The sequence below is a fragment of the Cnephaeus nilssonii genome, assembly GCF_951640355.1.
Source record: "Cnephaeus nilssonii genome assembly, chromosome: 23".
Taxonomy (NCBI): Eukaryota; Metazoa; Chordata; class Mammalia; order Chiroptera; family Vespertilionidae; genus Cnephaeus; species Cnephaeus nilssonii.
This window is the reverse complement of record NC_137094.1, coordinates 9,999,119-10,021,133: the sequence shown is the minus strand read 5'-3', so window position 1 is coordinate 10,021,133 and position 22,015 is coordinate 9,999,119. Positions and strand designations below refer to the sequence as shown.

The following is a 22,015-nucleotide window of genomic DNA, read 5'->3' as shown; positions in this document are numbered from 1 at the left end:
TTTGGTGGCCTCAAATGGCCCTTGGCGTGTGGATGGCATTCTTCTTGTGTTTCTTCACATCGTTTCCCCTCAGTCTGCACCTGTTTCTGTCTAAATGTTCCCTTTCGGTAAAGTTGCATCATATTGGGTTAGGACGCATCCTAATGGCCTCATCCTAACTTCTTCATCTTCAAAGATCCTGTTTCCAAATAACGTCACATTCACAGGTTCTGGGGGTTAGGAGAGATGCAAATCTTGGGAGAGACACAATTCAACCCCAACAGGGGCCAAGTTAACACCCTTGAGTGTGACACAGTGAAGCTAGAACCCAGCTCTCTAGACCTCAAGGTCACTACTGTGTCTCTCAAGGACAGGAAACCCTTAGCTTTTGGGTATTTGACATGAAATGTTTCCCACAGACTCTTTCAATGTCTATGAAATTGTCTGTCTGTCAGCTTTACAAATCCCCAAAGAGCAAGATAGAGTCAGAATGCATTTATTTTGGAGTCTTGAATTTCAAATCAAGTATAAGGCTGACTCGGAGGCAGCCTGCTTGGCAATTTCCTGAAGAGGATGGTGCCCACATAGCCAATGCCCAGGCTGGGCTGGTTTTCCATGGACTCCTGGTCAGTGCCCCATGATAGCCTGCGGTGTTTCTTGACCCCTTCTTATCCGTGATGGGTGGAGCAAGTCAGATTCAAACCCGGGTTCTTGTTCTTTCAACAACAATGCTTCTCCCTCTCAGTCTCCATCTGGTCCTAAAGAAAGACTGAAATGCCCTTTTCTGAGATTTTTTAGAGTCCTGTCTTACACAGCCCTGCTTGCCTTTTTTCCTGATGGTCAACTTTTAGTCACATCACAAAGGAGATTTTTCCAAGCAGAACTTTCTCGTTTTCAGCTACTAAAATATCAAGGTGGTATGGGGAAAGGTCATTCACTCAGCCCCTACCTGCCTCCATATCGTCCAACAATATCTCTTTCCTCTTGGCTTAGATGAAAGGAAAGAAGTTAAGTTGAGACCAAGTACGAGGGAGCGTGGGAAAAGCTAAGGGAGGTATTTCAGATCCTCTGTGGTCACTCAGAAGAGGTAGGGAAAGGGATTTGCAGGAGAAATGACACACACCCTATGGTATCTCTGCATTCTCATTTGCATTCATCTGCCCTACAGCCTGGCCTTTTTTTTTTTTTTTTTCCCAAACAAGGTTGGCAGTTAAAACCGCCCACTCACAGAAACAAACACAAAAGACCCTTGTCATCATTTTGAGGCTTTCCTGTGTTGCCACGAGAGAATACCTTTTTTTAGCTGCTGTGGTGCTTTTCATTTCTCCCGCAAGCTGGCCTGGGAGACCAGGGACGATCGCTAAAGAAAGCTGCTCCCCAGCGCCGGGCAGGCAGGCGCGGTTTCCATCCATCCCTGTGCCCGGAGCAGGCAGATTGCAAGCTCATCTGCCAGGGGCACCTGTGGCCTCAGCAAAGAGTGATAATTCTGGCCTGGACTGGGGGGCATCTCCCCACCATTCCATTCCCCACCTCCTTCAGTGTGTCTCCGCTCCCCGACTCCTTTGCTAAATTTTATAGATGGTGGTCAATTCTACCACATCTTGGATAGTAAGTAAGTTTCCAGTATGAGTTCTGCCTTCCAGCTTTTCACATTTGTCCTGTGCAAACCCTACTTGGAAATAAGGGTTCCCCTGCCCTTGCTGGTGTGATTCAGTAGATCTAGCATAGGCCCACAGAATGAAGGGTCCCGGGTTCGATTCCAGTCAAGGGCATGTACCTTGGTTGCAAGCTCCATCCCCGGCCCTGGTCGGGGCATGTGCAGGAGGCAACCAATTGATGCGTCTCTCTAACATTGCTGTTTCTCTGTCTTCCACTCTCTCTAAAAATCAATGGAAAAATATCCTCAGGTGAGGATTAAAAAAAAGAAGAAAAAATGGCTCCATAAAATCCCCGTGAGCACTGCTTCTAGGATTAAAACAGAATTTTCAAAAAACACACACATTTCCTAAGGAATCAACAGAAGCCGAAATACATGATTAAATTAGCAAGAAAGGGAGCTATCCCATTTGGGCAGTTATTCTTGCATTTTCTTCTGTATTCCTCCATTTCACCCAAACCAGTGGTGACTGAATCTAAATGATTGAAATCTGCATCATGGTCAGTCTAAAAAGAATAAGAGAGCAAAGGGTAGCACTGTGGGCATCCTATCTAATGCCCAAATCCTGGTGAAATCAAGAGAGAATAACCACCATCCCTGGTAAAGAAGATTTTTAAAAAAATGCTTCTACTGGTACCGGATAGATATTTGAGCTCTCACCCTGGTACTTGATCATTTGTAGCTGCTTAACTCTGGACTTTTTGGAGGTCTAGTTCATGAAGTCCATTGCTATGGCAACACACACACACACACTATACGTCCCAGAGCTGTATGTTTTGCAGATCGTATACAACACATGTCTGCTCGTGTGAAACAAATAACTGGCTTAAAAATCCAGAGCAAGTTTGCCTCTAACAAGGGTTATGCACCAAATCTTCGTGCCATTGATATTCTTTACTGCCCCCTCCCCCCCATCCCTGTCCACATTAGGTTTATGTGGATGTGAGAGAAAGTATCTCACTTTGGCCATGTCGCTCAGTCAGCTACGCCCAATGGATTTCCGATTTCTTTTTTGTGGAACAGAGAAACTCCAGTTCAAACACGGGGTGCAGGCGCAGTCAGTGCCACGATGGACTGATGTGAGCAGCCACCCCGAAGATGTACAGGGTTGCTGTCTGTGGCAGGGGAGCCACCAAGAAGGAAATGCCTCGCAGGGGTGAAACCCAAAATGCCTGCACGGCAGCCTATTTCTGTCAACACCCCTGGCGGGAAATAAACATGTATGCGTTCTGAAATGCAAGTGCATTTTGGAAGATGAGCCGTCAGAGGTTCTTTGCCCTTCACACTTCCACGTGCTTCGCCTTTTTTGTAAGTTGGCTGCAAAGTGCACCCGTTTGCCGGGCTCAGGAAAAATAAAATACTTGACAAGTGCCCATGGCGTCACTGTTATCCTCCGAAGTTTCCAGGCGACGGAGGCGAGGGGGTTGGCACAGAACACGCTTCCTACGGGTCTGTGACTTTAGGGGTGCCTGCCTCTTTTCGATCCTTCCTGGTGATGCTATTCGCAGCTGGGAGCCCGCTGTACAGCAGATAGACAGACACACTGTTTAACTGCGAGTCACAGACCAGAGCGAAACGCAAGCACAAGGCCTGAGATACACTCAGTGGCTCGGACCCCAGGACGGAGATGAAGGGAGATCACAGTGGTCAGGGACACACGTGGAATGGGCTGTAGCCAGGGAAGCAAAGCATGTGCCATGCACGGCCTCACTGTCATTTTCAAACGCTGTAACATGGCCGAGCATTTAAAACTGTGACCTGTCACACACCAAAGATTAAGATCCCGGGCTGTACAAAACATGAAGTGCACAAGACACAACAGCGAAGCATCTTTTATTCCCCTTGGGAAAGAGGTCTCTCTCCAAAGAGAGCTAGATGTTACGGATTGGGGCAGGGGGTTGGGGGGGTCTCTAACTTCCAGCCTGCTAGCTGGCAAACACCACTAAATGCTGGCCAACGCACAAACCAGGGATTACCATTCTGATGTGTGTGTATGTTTGTGTGCCCAAATAAAGCAAACATGTTTTTACAAAACTCCTTAGTCACAGTTTACTAAAACATGTGTTTTTCATTTAGATTTTGGGCAGTTATGCTTCTTATCAACTGATGAAAAGAGTATTGTATCCAAGTGTCTGTCTGTATGTAAAATACAGCTAACACTCCAGAGGGCAGGGCGAAGAACTCTGTGGAGTGAAAATAAAATCTCTGTTATGTATTCAGTCTCCTTAGGGATCAGGTGAGCAGGGCCATCCCATAATAAGGGTGTTACCTGAGCATTGGGGCGGGGGTGCCTGGGTGCCAGCTTCCAGCTCGCAGAGGTGAGGTCTGAAAGGGTTAATGGGTTGAGATTCAGCTATTTCTTGACCGAGAAGAGAGATGAGTCCACACTTGTATTTGTTCTGTGCAAAGTGCACATTGCTGCTTTTCCCATCGTTTTGCAAACTTACCAACTTACCCCTCCCTTAATGGGCTGAAATAGGCTTGGAGGTAGCAAGCAGCAAACTGGTCAAACCTCTCATGTCAGATCCATCTTCCCATCCTCCCTGACCAAGGAGAGAGAGAGAGAGAAAGAGAGAGAGAGAGAGAGAGCCTTTCTTTGCTTTCCCCCTTTTTATTTCATTAAGAAGTAGAAGAGGGAAGGGGGGAGAGTGGAGTTAGGTTATAGGAAGGATACACACACATACACACATAGCCAATAACATAGAAGAGATAAATTGCTGAATCCACCTTAAAAAAATGAACTTTTATTGTTGTTTTTTTGTAGTTTTTTTTTTCTTTCTGCTTAATTAAATCCCAAAGAAGCGTGTGCAGCATTGTGACGGGTGGAAATGGTGCGTTTGTACATCGCAGGGACAAAGGGGCTGTGCAACTTTCAAGTTTCCCTGCACGTACCTGTCGATCGCGCGCCTTCTCCATCATCAGCACTAAATTCACATTGATGCCTCTTTTCTTCTCCGTATCGATCCTTCCATGAGAACGCAGATTTGTATCTGTTAATTAATGCGTCCTGAAACGGCGTTTGTATTAATCAGGCAGATAAGAAAAATTGGATGCCTGCGCCCTCCTGACAACCAGAACAGGGCCGACCTGATAACATCGCGGATGGACCTCAATAAAAAAGTTCCTCCTTCCACTCAATAAACTAATCATCCTGCTTTTAATTATTCGGCAGAAAAGATGTGTGGAGATTGGGGAATGTGTAAATCTATTTACTAACAGCGGAGTCCGGCAGGGAGGGGGCTGTCACGGGCAGGGGCTGCGGGCCACGCGCTCGGCCCATCTGCTGCCGCAGAAATGGGAGCGTGGACAGGCCGAGGACGAGGCAAAGGGAAAAGGCCTTTTTGCTCACAACTTCCTAGAGGACGTGTCTTTTTTTCCATCCTTTTAACTTATGAAAGGAAGTCCCACGTCGTCCCCTTTTCTCGAGTTAGCTAGTTGGGTGTGCATAGCACCTTTTTTCTTGGTTGTGGGGGGATGGGGCAGAAAAAAGAGTGCTATTGTTTGTTTGTTTGTTTTTTTAAGGATAACCTTCTTTTGATTGAAAGCAAATGGAGCCAAAACGACTCATCAGATCATTATTTTCCCCTTTTGAATGTCTGTTGAAAATGTTATCAATTGTTATGGCTGATTTTAGGAGGCCGTTTAGTAATTTAGCCCACTTTGCAGAGACACAAAAAAGAGTGGGGAAAAAGACTTCCACAGCCAGGTCCAGAGGAAGATCTGCCCAGTCCCGTGTCAGCAGCTTGCTAACCAGGGAAAGAAAGGCTTTTCACAGATGCCTGCAGACCCCCTCAGTGCAGCTGGCCTAATCCCTCTTGATGATTGTATTAAACACTCTTAGCTGATGGTGCCAAATGGCAAGCCACTAGTTATCAGCAACAGCCCAGGGAACCCTGACCTTTCTTCTTACTGTGCTGTCGTTGCTGATACCACATGGGACATGGGCAGTGTGATAGGAATAAAAATGACGCCAACAATGACCGGAGCAAGAGCCTAAGAAGGTTGGGTAGCACTGCATGTATTTGATTTGGGGAACAGGGTCTGGAAGGGGCGTAAACATCGATTTTATAAGTGGCATTGCCCCCAGATTTCCCCTTCTCTAGAATTACTGGCGCTAGTGCCTTAAATCATGGTCCTCCAAGACCCCAGGAGTGGTTGGTTACCCTTGGAATTCCTTGGGCAGAACCTTGGAAATGAAAGTAAAGTTTTAAAAAAGAAACTTATTTTTAAGAAAAGACTGTTACAAAAGTATTTGGCTGATTACTAGCTATATTCACTAAGACCTTACCTATCTTTCAGCATTTAGATCTAGTCCCTCGAAGCTATAAATAAATCTCTTCATTTCTAAGTAGGCTTAATTGTACTACTTAATTTTCCCTATTGAACCCCATTTCTTACATATATTTATATGTTTACGCAAGCTCAAAAGGGACTGTAGGCATTCATAGAGTTTCAGTAAAGAATTGAAAATAGACATGCTGGTATTTCAGATAAAAATAATATCTGATGTAGCTACACTTATCGAATGCATATTACAAGTTCGTGCTTTGTTGGATGGTTTTTATACTTTCCAGTAAAAAATTAAGGTACAAGTAAATTGTCATTCTCAAGACGAAAGAGCCAGTAAGTAGCTCAGTGGAGCAAATATTTAAATTCTGATCTGGCTCTGCTCATGTCCTCTGCACAACCTCATTGCCCTCATATTCAACTTTTAAAATAACTGGGTCTTAATCCTAAGAACAAACTTGCTTTTCTGTTTGGAGGAGGCCAGGACGCTAAGTACTCCACTCTCCTTTATACCAATAATCACTTTTTAAAAGGAATTCATGTTAAATATTGATGGGAACAAATATCCAATTGCAAAGTTTCTTGTGAGTGTAAGCATACTAATTGTCCACTGTGCTTGTACTATTCTAGAGAAATGTTCCCAAATTGTTTGACCTAAATTACGTTTTCCTTTCTTTTTTTGGCTTTTTTAAGAAAGACACTTTTATTCTGTTTATCAATAGCAGTTTGTAGACCTGAGGACATTGAAAATCTGACTTCCTATGAGCCATTAAGACCTTCGCCAGAAAATCAAGCGTATTTAACTATCACATCGCATTTTCTTCTCAAGTGAAAGATACAGAATTCTCTGTTGTATTGCTTTCAGCCCCGTCTATGAAAGCTCGGGAAAACACCACTGTATTGGAGCTGGCTCGTGACTTTTACTTTGCCATTCGCGCAGTGATCAGGGGAGAATGTAAGAGCATCTAATGGCAACTCAGCACAATTCCCAGCCCTAATGCAGAGGCCGCCCACCATTGAAACGAATGCGTCCTTATGAAATGATGGCTATATGGTAACTTGATCTGCTCGTCTCCCCATGCAGGCTTCTCCACGCTGTCCCTGGCGGACCAGATGAGCCTCCTGCAGAGTGCTTGGATGGAAATTTTGATCCTTGGTGTCGTATACCGATCTCTCTCGTTTGAGGATGAACTTGTCTATGCAGACGATTATATAATGGATGAAGACCAGTCCAAGTTAGCAGGCCTGCTCGACCTAAATAATGCCATCCTGCAGCTGGTGAAGAAATACAAGAGCATGAAGCTGGAGAAAGAGGAATTCGTCACCCTCAAAGCAATAGCTCTCGCTAATTCAGGTTGGCATATTGAGTGGTCCTTGGTACATTTTTTCCTGTGTCATTTTTATCTTTTCCCTTAACTTCTTCCGAGATCCTCTGGGCCCAGTTGTAAATTCTGTATGAATCAGCAAAATTAGAATCATCGCAGCTTTCTGGTGAAAAGTTATAAAGAAGGAAAATCAATGTGATGGGAATTATTTTTATTATACAGGGTGTCCCCCACAATGTATGCACACTTCAACAGCTGACAGCTCCATTTTGAAATGACATGTTTTTTAATAAACACTGCCTTTATCATTATTCTAAGTGTGTGGATACATTTTGGGGGGACACCCTACATTTGCCTATGGCAAGCTGTGGGATTTTTGCCACCTCATGCATTTACTGATTTGTAGTGTACATGGACATTCCCATGACAAAATTAGCTCCAGTTGTCTTGTGTGCATTACAAATACACATAAACCATTGTTTCCCCCTAAAAAATGCACATTTTGCAATTGGAAAAAAACACATATTTTGTATATATTTTTTAAATTTTGGTTATCAAAGAACCCTCTGTTTTCTCACCTTCTGGAATTCTCTAAAAGTCAAATTGGGCTGCGGGGCTAGTCCCCTCAAAGGCACTGCCTACCTCTGCAGTGAGGGTTAAGCAGGATGGGGATAAACAGCCTTTACATTTACACTCAAACTTACTAAAAGAGGCGGCAACCTCTGGCATGTAAAAAAAAAATCGTTGGCGCTTTGTTGGTTCCCCCCTTGTGTCTCTCTGAACCCTTTCTTGTGGTCTTAAGTCTGTTTCCTCATTTGCATAGAGTGCAGGCTAGATCCCTCCTTAATGACGGGCCGATCATTAGATACCTGCGCGTCGATAACACGCCGGGCGGCTCTGTCCCATTGACAGTCACTCCGTGCCCCTCCATCTGCTTTTGTTTTGACCCTATCTTTGAACTTTATCTTGGTTGCCGGCCAGTAGTTTTCCCTTTAATTACAAGGAGGAAACTGTCAATAAAATCTGTTAAATGGGATGCAGTGAGTGGCTTGAATGGGCGGACGGCTATTTGTTCAAATTCTGCAGCTTTCAAGGTATTGACAGTTTGCTTTCTGGGGCCATATGTGACGATCAATCTCAGGCTGGGCTCAGCCGCGCTGAAAAATGAAAAACCAGATTGCTTTTGCTTAGTTGGGGATGACGGAGGGGTGATTTGGCGCGGTCCTAGGGAGATGAGCCCTTCTGCCCAGATTGCCCCCGTGAGAGCCGGGGGACGCGTGACTGTGTTTAGAAATAATTTTTTAATTGATTTTGTCATTAACAGTTCATCTACAATATTGATGCACGGATCCTGGGACGGATAGGAGGGACATTGTTTTCAACAATGAAGTTGTACTTTCCGATGGGTCTTTATAATGGAGTTTAGCATTTCGCCCTTTTAGTTGTTAACCACACCATTCTCTTCTGTTTCCCTGGGAAACTGTACATTATGACTCATTATGACAAATGGCATTGCTCTTGCAAAATCAAGGGTCCCTGGTCCTGTTCTCTGGAAAGCCAAAGTGGGAAATCGGGACAGCAATTTTCTGAGAATTTATTAATTTGCAGAGACTTCATTTTATAGCCCCTCTCATAATTAGATGACAGATTTGTGAATTTTTACTTGGTAATCACATAGTAATTCAAATTTAAACATTTCCTTGAATAATTATCTATAAAGTACAGCAAGCCTGTTTTTTATCCTTTATGCTTCAAATTGCTTTTTAAAAAAAAATAACTACATCATGAATGCTGAGCAATGCTAAGATTTTGTCATCAAAATGGCTGAAATGTTTATAATTTTAGAAGTTGGAGGCATATGGTATGGCTATGGATTATAATTTGAGTGCCTGAATGGATGGCATTTCTGTCTCTGTTGTTGAGAAGTATAATCCTTCATATTTTTATAGATAAATATTCGAATCCCACCCACTCTTCCCTTAGGGGGAGGAATTGCCCTATTTCAGAGCAGGGACTAGTTATTAGGATCTTTAAAGAGCTAGTTAGTTTGTTTTTCTTGTTTAAAGCCAGAGATAATTAACAAGCCCCCCCCCCAAGTCTCCCCTTATTATAGTATTGAGCAGCACTGCTTTTTCTAAGAAAATGTCTCCATGTCACAAAATGTTCCTGTGTTATTTTAACAGTCTTTGAGCCTCTCAATACTGAGAAGTTGAGTCAGCATCCTAATAAAGAAGAAATGATTATAAGGGCCATTTTAATTCCTAAGTATGCCACCTCTCCTGTGTTGTATAAATGTGGCCTTTCTCTTCTCTGACCTGTGAGCTCCACCATTTTAGCTTGGGATAAATGACGCAGAAAAGTCATTTTCTTTGATACTGCATATGATGTCATTCATTCCTTTTTTATTTTATTTTTTACCATTATTGGGAGGGCAGTGATAAAGTTGTAGATTTGATCTTGCTGAGATCCAGTGATTCTTAAACTGCTCTTAAATATGTCAATATGAAAATTTTTGTCACTATTCCTAGATACCCTGAAAAGCTCATAGGTTTTCTTTTTTAGTATTTAGAAATTTCAGATCCGCTTAAGTGACTTTCTGTGCCAAAAAAAAAAAATCTATTTCAGTGTCATTTAATTTATAGGTATCTTAGCATTCCCCGTGTGGCTGTAGGTGTTAACAAGCATTGTCTCATTAATCTAAATTTTAGCTTATTTTAAACATCTGTCTTTATTCAATAATTATAAATGTTGTGCTTATGCTTGGGAAACAGGGAATTGGCTTCCTGTTAATGACTGTCATATTTTTTGTAGCTATGTTTCTGTCATGTGTGAATTCAGGAATATTTAGTCCACCAGAACACCAGTGGTAGTGTAGTACCTATTATCAGGTGTGTGACAAAAAGAACAAAGAAATAATGTATCACAAACTAATACTGTAATTCTCCCATTCAAATATTTGGAAACCCTATATAACTGTTCCAATTAATTTTGAAGGTTAAAAAAAATAACCCAGAGACTCGCTTAAAATATGCATTGTCTTATTTTTGAGTGCCAACAATGATCGCATCACTGATACATGTCTCTGAGGTGGAATTTTAAAAGTACAACTGAGGTCGCCATTTTAACACTGTAATTAATAGGCCCAATTTTCTCATGTGTAGGATTTTTTTTCATATGCAGACCTCTGTAATTAATTTTACGTTGTTAGTGGAAAATGCAATGAAATATTACTACAAGCCTTTTGGGTAAGGTTATATCATGGGGATCTATTCTTGAGATTGTTCTAGCGTTTATGTCTAAGAATTTGTTTGAAACTATTGCCACTGCCCCCAAGGTAATATGCTCATTTTTATCTGGCTTGGCCATAGAATCGCTCAGATTTTAACAAATACTGATGTCCTGATTCCGCCCCAATTTTCTGGGCTTGGGCCCAAGAATATCAATGTTTGTGTGTGTGTTTTTTTTTTTTTTTTTTTGTGTGTGTGTGTGTGTGTGTGTGTGTGTTTGTTTGTTTGTTTTAACAATTTACCCATTGTTTTTAAAGTATAGCCTCACCCCGTCTAGTTAGTTCATAAACCTATGATTTTCATTGTTAAGTTTTAGCTGGTTCCCATTAGCATGAATTCTGGGACTATTTCCGTTAAAAACATAAAGTTAAAAAGAGACCATCACCCGCAACCAGAGCTAAATAATTCCATAAATAATGGCGTTTCTATTGGGCCTGGCATGCGTGTATAAATTTAGCCGAAAGAACAGAACGGAGATGAAAGCCACAGAGCCAGAACTTGAACTGGGATCTCTAATGGAGATTAATATTTTCTTCAGCAGCCTGCCAGCTGAATCATGGTCTAATTAAATAGTTCAGATTTAGTGAGTTTGCATTTAAAGTATTAGCAGATCCGAGAACGGGCAAAGCTAAAATGACTTAGAATCTTTTTCTGTAAATGGGAAGTTAAATTATCATAGTAATTTGATTAAATCATTTCTAAATCTCACATGCTAAATCACAGCCTTTAAAGAATAGTTTGAAGTCTTAATTGCTGTTTGTGAGCATAGCTCTCTGCTATTTGTTCTCGCCTGATTTCCTGTGACATCCTATAATATATCTCCTGCGGGGCCCCAGAAGTGGGGAAGGCTGGGCTTGGGGTGGGCCCAGAGGGGACTGTGCCCTGACTTCAAGCATATAAAAACCTGCCATGTAGAAGGACATGCATGTACCCTGTATTGTCCCAGTAACTAGGACCAGGACCAACTACTGGTCATTGGAGACAGATTGGGGACAATATGAAGAAGACATTTCTAAATATTAGCTTGGTTCCTTATCAAGTGGAATGCTCTACATATATGGAAATGTCTTTGTGAAAATGTGGTATAGAGGTTCCTGATGAAGATGGGAGGTTGAATGAGACAGGTTCAGGAAAATTTCAACTCCTATTACAAAAATATACATATTTTTTTATGGATTTCAGAGAGAAAGGAAGAGGGAGAGAGATAGAAACATCAATGATGAGAGGGAATCATTGATGGGCTGCCTCCTGCATGCCCCCTACTGGGGATCCAGCCCACAACATGGGCATGTGCCCTGACCAGGAATCGAACCGTGACCTCCTGGTTCATAGGTTGAGGCTCAACCACTGAGCCACACCAGCCAGGGCAGAGAACATCTTGAGTTCCAGTCCAGGGCACCACATGCACATTTCTAACGGAGCAGAATTCCTTCTTTGGGCTCCTTCAGGCAGGAATCAAGTCTTGAGCAGTAAATACATATAAACAACTGTATTTCAGATTATTCAAAACTCTTTCAAAGAAATGTGTCATTAACCACCTATTATAAATAGTTCACCAACTATATTGTGAAATGATTCAAAATAACCATGTAAAAGAAAAAAAAACACAAAGAAAATTTAAAAACATGTTACCGCTTACAATAGCAGTCAATCTATTAATTACTATGCCATAATTTTTTATCATATGTTTAGCCACTTGATTTTCAATTACGTTTTCTCTCTCTTTTTATGCATGTGATATTTGAATTATATGAAAGATTAGGCTAACTACGTATATCTGAGAACTCTGTATTCTTAGAGAAGCAGAATTATTAAACATTCAGAATTCCCCCCAAAGACCCCATTATGTATAATTAACAGATAAACTGTCATCAGAATCAATAAAACATGCTAAATGATTCAAACTTGTATATAATTAAGTGTCTCTTTTAGAGCTGTAACTTTTATACCTCCCTCCCCGCCCCAATCTGACATTTCTCCCAAGAATAATCGTGGCAACCCTGTTAACCCTTTCCTTGCTTGATCGGATTGGATTTTTAAATTAAATTTCAGAACTCATTAATCTAAAGGCGTTATTTGTATCTCAGCAGAGAAGCAGACTACGTAAGGATCTTTTAAGGCACCGTGAATAGTAACTGAAAATTCTACAACGGAACACAGTGTTAGATCCAGGCTATATACGTGGAGTTTTAAAAATCTCCGTCATCAGCGTGTTTCTTATCTTTTGGGATATGTGAGCTTTGTCAGGGCAAGGTCAGGATTTTTAACAACTTCACCACCACGGCACCGAAATTAATACTTTTCCTAGATGGCCTTCCACGATTGTTGAGTGAATGAATATATACGTGAATGAGGTAATGAATAACCTAGCCATGGTCATAATCTGTTAAAAGAAAGGTTTCTCTTGCTTCTTCTTAAGAAAAAAACAACAACCCTCACCCTTTCAGTAATGAATCTTTTATAATAATTCCCATGTTCTTTTTTTAAATATATTTTTGTATTGATTTTAGAGAGGAAGGGGAGGGAGATAGAAACATCAATGATGAGAGAGAATCATTGATTGGCAGCCTCCTGCATGCCCCCTACTGGGGATTGAGCCCCCAACCTAGTCATGTGCCCTTGACCGGATTCAAACCTGGGAAGTACCCTTCAGTCCGCAGGCCCATGCTCTATCCACTGAGCCAAACCAGCTAGGGTTAATTCCCATGTTCTTATGAAGCACTGGAAATTATCAACTCTAGGGAAATGTATACCCCCCAAAAATAGACCATTTGGAAAGGGGAGACGCAATGTTTAGAGATTTCACAGCTGAGGGGAGTGGAAGGATAGCCTTTAACGTGCAGGACTCTGCCGCACGCGGGCTTCTCACGATCACTAATAGCGTTGTGTCTGTCCTTTGCTTTGTCGCGCAGACTCCATGCACATAGAGGATGTGGAGGCCGTGCAGAAGCTCCAGGACGTCCTGCACGAGGCCCTGCAGGACTATGAAGCCGGCCAGCACGTGGAGGACCCGCGCAGGGCTGGCAAGATGCTGATGACGCTGCCCCTGCTCAGGCAGACCTCCACCAAGGCCGTGCAGCACTTCTACAACATCAAACTGGAAGGCAAGGTCCCCATGCACAAACTCTTTTTGGAAATGCTGGAGGCCAAGGTCTGACTAAAGGCCTCCTGGGCCGCCGTCTCCTCCTGCACGCCCGCCGAGAAAGGGAAAATAAACCCAAGCGTAATGTGGAAGAAACGTAGAGCTTAGTCAACGCCATCGCCATCCCCAATCAGCAAAGACTGCACTGATCACTTAGCAGCAAGACTATGAAGCAGCTTTCAGATTTCGCATCTTTTTTTTTTCTTCTTCTCATTTCTCTTCTTTTTTTTTTCTCCTTCCCTCTCTATTCCTCCTTTCATTTCTTGGTTACTGGTTCCCTCTCTCTCTCTCATTTCCTTCCTTCCTTCCTTCCTTCCTTCCTTCCTCCCTCCCTCCCTCCCTCCCTCCCTCCCTTCCTCCTCCCTTCCTTCCTCCTCCCTCCCTTCCTTTCTTCCTTCTTTTTCTGTCCTTTCTCTTCTCATCCTTCTCCTTCTAAATTTAAATAGCTCTAGTAGTAAGAAAAGTTTTATTTCCTTTCTTTTCTCCCTTCCTTATTCCCTCCCTCCCCCCTCTCCCTTTCTTCCTCTCTCCCTGTGCTGCTGAACTTTGAAAAGAGGTCTCTAATTGAAGAGTGGTGGAAGCCAGCCCTGCCAAAGGAAGGAAATCCATAGTATGGATGCCAGTGAACTTAATTGTGAACCACAATGTCCCCCGTGACTAAGGAATCAAAGAGAAAGAACCAACGTAGCTCAAGTACAGTGCAACAGGAACGGATCGACTGAGGGCAGTATCAGATTCCGTGGGAGCAGCCCCTAATCAGACAACTTAAGCAACTTTGCATCGGCTGCTTCTTATCATCGCTTTTCCATCTTGATCAGTTACAGCCATTTGATTCCTGAATTGTTTTCTCAAAGTCTTCCAGGTATTTGTTAGTTTAGCTACTAAGTAACTTTTTCAGGGAATAGTTTTAAGCTTTATTCATTCACGCAATACTAAAGAGAAATTAAGAATACTGCAATTTTGTGCTGGTTTTGAACAATTATGGACAATAATGAAGGACACATGAATCCTGAATGAAGATTTTTTTAAAAAAACGTTTTGTTTCTTCTTACAAAATGGAGATTTTTTTTTTTTGTACCAGCTTTACCACTTCTCAGCCATTTATTAATATGGGAATTTAACCTACTCAAGCAATAGTTGAAGGGAAGGTGCATATTCTCACAGATGCAATTTATGTTGTGTGCCCGTCTGGTCCCAAACATCAAGTTCTTAAGGCGAGCTCCAGTTTCCCTAAATGTTCTCTGACGAGAAGGATGAGATTACACCTGCAGTGGCTCTGGGTGGTCACCTGTCATCACTGCGCCTGGACTCCAGATCCGTAGCATTTTCCGAAGCGCACTTCTCCACCTGGGAGGTGCCATCGCCATACGATTTCTAGCTGCTGCGGTGGTTAGGGATGCATTACTGCCTATCTGCAAAGTTACAGACTTTGTCCCAGAAGGAGCTGTGAGCCGGTCTTCATTCAAGAGGCAATAATGCCAGAGTTGGAAGAACAACAACAACAAAAAACCCATCAAAGAGGACGGATGCCTGACCAAATTCTTAAACCTCTTGGTATGAGTTGATTCATTTAGGAATGTTTAATCTGTGGTTTTTAACCAAGAGCTAAGGCCAATACAGCTGCTTTTCAACCAGTGTTGTCCCAGCCAGAAAGTCAGGTTCCCGATGGTGGAGAGGTGTAATCTAATGAAGGAATCGATTAGATGCCCCCAAAACCTACAGTCGCCGAATACCCAAGAAACAGTAACCTCCATCAGATGCTATCCAACGGACCAGTGTTAGTAGCTGCTCCCTGTACCATGTGAACAGTCTTCTTCTATGTACACAGATGTAATTAAAATTGTAATCCTAACAAACAAAAAGAGATGTAGTTCAGCTTTTCAATGTTTCATGTTTGCTGTGCTTTCTCGGAGTTTTATGTTGCATTCAAAGACTGTTTGTCTTGTTCTTCTTGTGGTGTTTGGATTCTCGTGGTGTGTGCTTTTTAGACACAGGGTAGAATTAGAGACAATATTGGATGTACAATTCCTCAGGAGACTACCGTAGTATATTCTATTCCTTACCCGTAATAAGGTTCTTCCTAATAAGAATTAAGAGATTGAAACTCCAAACAAGTATTCCTTATGAACAGATCCACATCAAAAATCATAATAATATTTTCAAAACAAGGGATAATTTCTCTAATGGTTTATTATAGAATACCAATGTATAGCTTAGAAATAAAACTTTGAATATTTCAAGAATATAGATAAGTCTAATTTTTAAATGCTGTATATATATGGCTTTCACTCACTCATCTCTCCCACAGCGTTGTTATTAACTCGCTCTGTGTTGTTGCAAAACTTTTTTGGTGCGGATACGTTTCCAAAACTCTTGCTCCTTTGTGTGCTTTAAACAAAATACCTTGGGTTGATGGTTCATCAACCTCATGCTAGAAATACTGTGTATCTATCATTAGCTATATGGGACTATATTGTAGATTGTGGTTTCTCAGTAGAGAAGTGATTGTAGTGTGATTCTAGATAAATCATCATTAGCAATTCATTCAGATGGTCAATAACTTGAAATTTATAGCTGTGATAGGAGTTCAGAAATTGGCACATCCCTTGAAAAATAACAACAGAACAATCCAACTCCTGGGAAAATAAAAAGGTGCTGATTCTATAAGATTATTTATATATGTAAGTGTTTAAAAAAAAAAGATTATTTTCCAGAAAGTCTGTGCGGGGTTTAAGTTGCTACTATTCAACCACACTATATATAAATGAAATATATACAAGATATACATCGTTTTTACTGTATCACATTAAAGTACTTGGGCTTCAGAAGTAAGAGCCAACCAACTGAAAACAGGAGATGGAGATATGTGGAAAGAAGAGAGGACAATGTTAAGTTTTCAGTTTAAGTGAAACACGTACCCCATAAATAGGAAATACAACGAACAATACAGATTTAAAATTACTGCACGGGCTTTAGGGCAAATGCCCCGCTTAAAACCTCGCTTGAGGTAAGTCTTTTCGAGTTTCAGGCAAGACCATTTACTTAATGTGAAGTTTTGAGAAGTTATAAAGGTGTATGTTTTAGCTATATGATTTTAATTTTGATTTTGTTTTTCAGTTGGTTCTTATTTAAAGCAATATGATTGTGTGACTACCTGCTGTTACTCTTGTGTTTCAATCAGCTCAGATTGTTGTATTTATTCCACTATTTTGCATTTAAATGATAACATAAAAGATATAAAAAATTTAAAACTGCTATTTTTCTTATAGAAGAGAAAATGGGTGTTGGTGATTGTATTTTAATTATTTAAGCGTCTCTGTTTACCTGCCTAGGAAAACATTTTATGGCAGTCTTATGTGCAAAGATCGTAAAAGGACAAAAAAAAAATTTAAACTGCTTATAATAATCCAGGAGTTGCATTATAGCCAATAGTAAAAAGAATAATAATAATAATAATAATAATAATAATAAAACCATGTCTATAGCTGTAGATGGGCCTCACATCTGTAAAGCAATCAATTGTATATTTTTGTGATGTGTACCATACCGTGTGCTCCAACCAATGTCCATTTGTGTAAATGTATTTATTTTATATTGTATATATTGTTAAATGCAAAAAGGAGATATGATTCTGTAACTCCAATCAGTTCAGATGTGTAACTCAAATTATTATGCCTTTCGGGATGATGGTAGAGCAATATTAAACAAGCTTCCACTTTTGATTGCTCTTCCGTATGGTGTTTCTTTATTTCCCTCCACACGAAAGAACCAAATCAATAAACATTGCCCTTTGTTGCTTCCATCGAAAGAGTGGCTCTGAGTACCTGTTTCCTAAAAATAAAGCAGGCGTTTAAATAAGAGCTATATAAAGGCTTGTCAGAGTGAATCCGAGAGCGCAGAGAGACATTTTGCATATTTAAGAGTATGCAAAGCGTCTCGTGGCACATTAGAATTCATTCTGACAAGCCTTTATATAGCTCTTACTTAATCTCCAAGCATCTCCACATCATTCCGCATTACTCAAAATCATCGCCTCCATGTCACTGTCACAACAGAAAACTTTCCCCCCCTATTTTAAGATCACATTAAAAACCAGAGACACCTATTATTTCCCTCCATCCACAATTAAATCAGGTTTTTGCACGGAGCTCGTCAGCCAGCTGCAGGCTTTCTGGAGCAGCCGGCGAGTTGCCCACCGGATTTCCTGGATGAGGGATCCACGGAGTTGATAGATCGGTGAGCGTGGGGCGGGGAGCTGCCAGATTCTAACGCCAGAGGGGTGAGCGGCAATGCTGACAGCCAGCGGCCTCCCCGCGCCTGGTTCGCCCGGAGACCCTCGTGCAGCCTTCGCACAGGTGCTAACGTGCGAGTTCTTGTCGTCTCTGCCCATCTCGTGAGTGTTTTGTCAGGCGTCTGCCCACTGAGCTTCTCGCCTTTCAGCGGTGGCTAGTTCTCAAGAGAAGCGAGCCGAGGACACGGTTTTAGGGAGTGAGATTTACCTAAATCGCCAAGACGCAGGAGTTAGCAACAAAACTGTCTCCCCCTCCCCCCTATATTCATGTCCTGTGAGTTGCAATGGCTCGGCATAGTATCTGACAGTGTTTGGGGGGTGTTTACCAAGTATTTTGGGGGAACTGAGACTATGCGAGATACAAACCGAAAAGGAACTAGCATGCCTGTAATCTTCCAGGGTGTCCTCCTTTAAAAATACAGGGTGTCCCCCAAAATGTACACACACGTTAGCATCTGATAGCTCGACTGATGTTTCTTTCTTTTCAGGTTTAACCCATTGGAATGAATAATTTATTCAAAGCGGGTAGACAGTTTGGGGACACCCGGAATATAATGTTACGTGCGTTTTAAGAACTTAAATGTCATAATTCTCTTGCTGATATGTTACAGTTTTTATCATTTAGGATGTTGACAGGGTGACTTCTCAGGGGCTGCCATGTTGGTCAGGGATGCCTGTGGTGTAAAAAATAACAAAATTGGCGTTTGGCATTTTATCGGGTTGTATTTCTGGATATAGAGACAATGAGTAACTCTGACCAATGGATTCTGTTGTTTGTGTCCAAGGGATCGCTGTTATTTGCACCTGTTCTTTATAAGTGATGTTTCTTCTTTAAAGTAGTGATTTCCAAACGAGGCTGCGTATTGGAATCACCGGGAGAGTGTTACCAACGCCATCATATTCCCCAACCCCACAGATTGGGGTTTAATTGGTCTGAGATGTGGCCTGGTTTCTGGAATAATGAAAACCCCCAAATCTCCAGGTGATTCTAATGTGAAGACAAGAGGAGGGAACCACTGCTTTACATTTTATACATTTTTCAACTCAGCCATGAACGTCCTAAATTAAAAAAAAAAATTCATACATTGGCTCTGAATTTTTCTGAGGGTTTTAGACCATTTAAAACAAAAATATTGAGACAAAACGACTTAACCTCTTACCTCACAAATCCAAAGGCAATGCATTACACCTGGATTGTTTTGACCTTCACACGCCCCATCCCCATGTTCCTCCTCCCTCTTCCTTTGCTTCTCCAGCCCACATGGAGAGCCCAGCTGATGGCTGATGCCCAGGCCTCGACTCTGCTTATGCCCCATAGAAAAATAGACACCTGCTCAAAAACTCATGGAGAATATGTCACAATCTTTTTTTTTTTAACTTTTACTGCTACCCCCTTGGTCCTTTCATATGCTTTAAAATGGATTTAGGTGTGGTTCAAAATACCATTTTCCCCCCTTACTATAAAAAGCAAAAACAGCAACAAAATTGATTTCTTGGAATGACTTACCTTACCCATATTTTCCAAGGTGCTGATTTAGGAGAGGTAGAGATGAGACAGAATGGAGATAGACTACTTCATTCTTGGGCCCGTGTCAAAACTTCAGGTACACTGCTAAATGTGAAATTTAATTTGTGACTAATCTAGGAAGGACAAGATGGGTTTTTGTTTCATCCACAATGGTTTTACGGACTGAATGGATAGTTCCAGAGTCCTTTTGATAGAGAAGTATTTAAATCAGTGTCCCCAACCCTTTCAAATCTCTCAGTCTAGCCTCATGCTCTTTGGTCGTATGGAGGAAAACAAAACAAAACCAAGCAAGTAACAGTAGATTGATTGCACGCTACATCTTATTATGAAACAAAATAGAAAAGAAAGGAATTTCAAAATATAATCCCCCTTCCCCAGCAGTATTTGTCTTGTTCTCCATGAAGTTAAAGGTCTGAAATAATGTGCCCATCAGGGGCTCAATGTTGCATGTCCATCCCAGTTGGTCCAAGGGCTTGTTATGATGGTAATGACCTACCGAAACGTGAGCCTGGATTGCAACAATGCAATTGCTACCAGCTCACCCGCTGGGAGAAATATTTTATTATTGTCAAATGTCCTCCACAGAGATTTGTTTTGCCTGTTCCTGTTTAAATTAAATTCAAAGCAGAACTGCATTAATATTTCTCTGGAGTATATTTGAGATAAACAACTAGCCTCAAAAGTTAGGATTCCTGGCTAGTTCAAATTTGTTTATTAGCAGAAAAATTACAATAGGTGACACCATCGCTGCAGGAATATGATGATTGCAGCCACACAAGAGATTTACGTACTGAGTCCATGGCCTAAACTCCCTTTTTCATTACAGATGCCAGCCAGATTAATAATTAACTATTGCATCCACTGTATAGCCATAGAAAAGGAAAGATGCCCCAATATACGAATGCAATGCCATAGCATGCCACAGAAATTCGGCCATGAGAAAATTTGTGCCAAAAAGAAGTGTTTTTTTAGACTTAACACATTGCGCACTAGTTTTATTATTAGCTTTATCCAGCGTCCAGATAAGTTTCTGTTGAACAAGTACAAAAAACATTTTACAAAGTATCATACTTTAAAAAGATATTTGCTTGCAAGAACATGTAATAAATAACTTCAAAATGCAATGGCTATTTAATTTTAAGGTGTCCCTTTAACATTTATGTAAAAAAAAAAAATGTGTAATATGAAAAACGAGAATGCTCCTGATCAGCCCGTAATATGTTAAGATTGTAAACTTAAGACTGTCTGTGTGCGTAAAAATATTTTTAGCCAGCAACTGGAAGCCCAAAACATGAATGAAAAGGCTCTTTACTCACACAATATACTTTTCCGATATTATTTTTAAAAAGAATTGCAAAGAATGTCCTAGACCAAATGGAATTATTTGGATCATTTTGCTGGAGGCCCTGTACCACAGCTTTGACAGAAGACTCCAAAACCGTGACGCTTGTGTCAATACAAATTTTGTTGCTGACAGTGAAATGAGAATTGGACCTTACTCCCTCCCCCACCCCCAAAATGCCTGTGACCTTGGTGAATGAAAATCACAGTAGCCTGCGTGCTTCGTAATGGACGACTTTGGAGACCTGGTTTTAGGAAATGGCAAACAAACTGCTGGGAGGGGTCGCCAGAAGGGCTTCACGGGGAAACACCGCAGACTAAGCAGGAGCATTAAAGCATTCTATTCACACTCCGATTCAATCTGCCAGGCTCAGGGAAATGTCACCGTTTTGTTGGGAAGTGAAGAACTGGCTGCTATTTAAAAATAATAATAATAAAAGTGTGTGTGTGTGTGGGGGGGGGGGGGCTCAGAAAACCAAACTCAGAAGAGCATTTTCCAAAATGTTCTCTAGAGCTACGCAAGGCTTGGCTTTATTCCCTTTCAGTGTGTGAGTGCGTATTTTCACACGTGAACAACACTGCTCCTTTATGTCTGAAAAGACCCTGCAGGCACTTTTGTATTAATCGCCCTGAAATTCGTTATCTCCCGCTCAAGTTTAATTTGCCTTTGGTCTTCCTTTATTGCAGAGGATGAGTTGAGCAGGCCCCAAGTATCCACTTTATGTTAATAAATCAAAACAGATATATAGCTAATATTGTCAAGTGTACGTATTGGGGGAAAGAAATCCCTTTCTCCGCACAAACAAATACAGTGGTGGGCAAAAAGAAGGTTTATAGTTGTTTGTATGGAAAAATAATACAATAATAATACAAGAGTGAACTTTCATTAAGGCACAACTGTGAACCTACTTTTGCCCACCCCTCTCTGTCGTTGAGAGTAATTTCTGGGCTGGCTAATGAGGAAAACGATGTTTAGAAATGACATCTAGCCCACAATACTCTAAGGCCGTGGTCAGCAAACTGCGGCTCGCGAGCCACATGCGGCTCTTGGGCCCCTTGAGTGTGGCTCTTCCACAAAATACCACGGCCTGGGCGAGTCTATTTTGAAGAAGTGGCGTTAGAAGAAGTTTAAGTTTTAAAAATCTGGCTCTCAAAAGAAATTTCAATCGTTGTACTGT

The 22,015-nt window shown here is 41.4% G+C and overlaps 1 protein-coding gene across 15 annotated transcripts in view; it reads left to right on the top strand.

The window, feature by feature from the left end:
• Positions 1-17,452, top strand: part of ESRRG (estrogen related receptor gamma) — a 429,120-nt gene extending 411,668 nt beyond the window's left edge. For 14 of the 15 annotated variants that reach the window (XM_079763434.1, XM_079763447.1, XM_079763440.1 and 11 more), the window contains 2 exons: positions 7,008-7,277; positions 13,448-17,452. In XM_079763434.1, coding sequence (XP_079619560.1) covers positions 7,008-7,277; positions 13,448-13,692 — 515 coding nt within the window. In that variant the 3' untranslated portion in view covers positions 13,693-17,452. Of the gene's footprint in view, positions 1-7,007; positions 7,832-13,447 lie in introns of those variants that run through there. The other variant, XM_079763439.1, reaches the window with a different exon arrangement.
• The last annotated feature ends 4,563 nt before the right edge of the window (positions 17,453-22,015 follow it).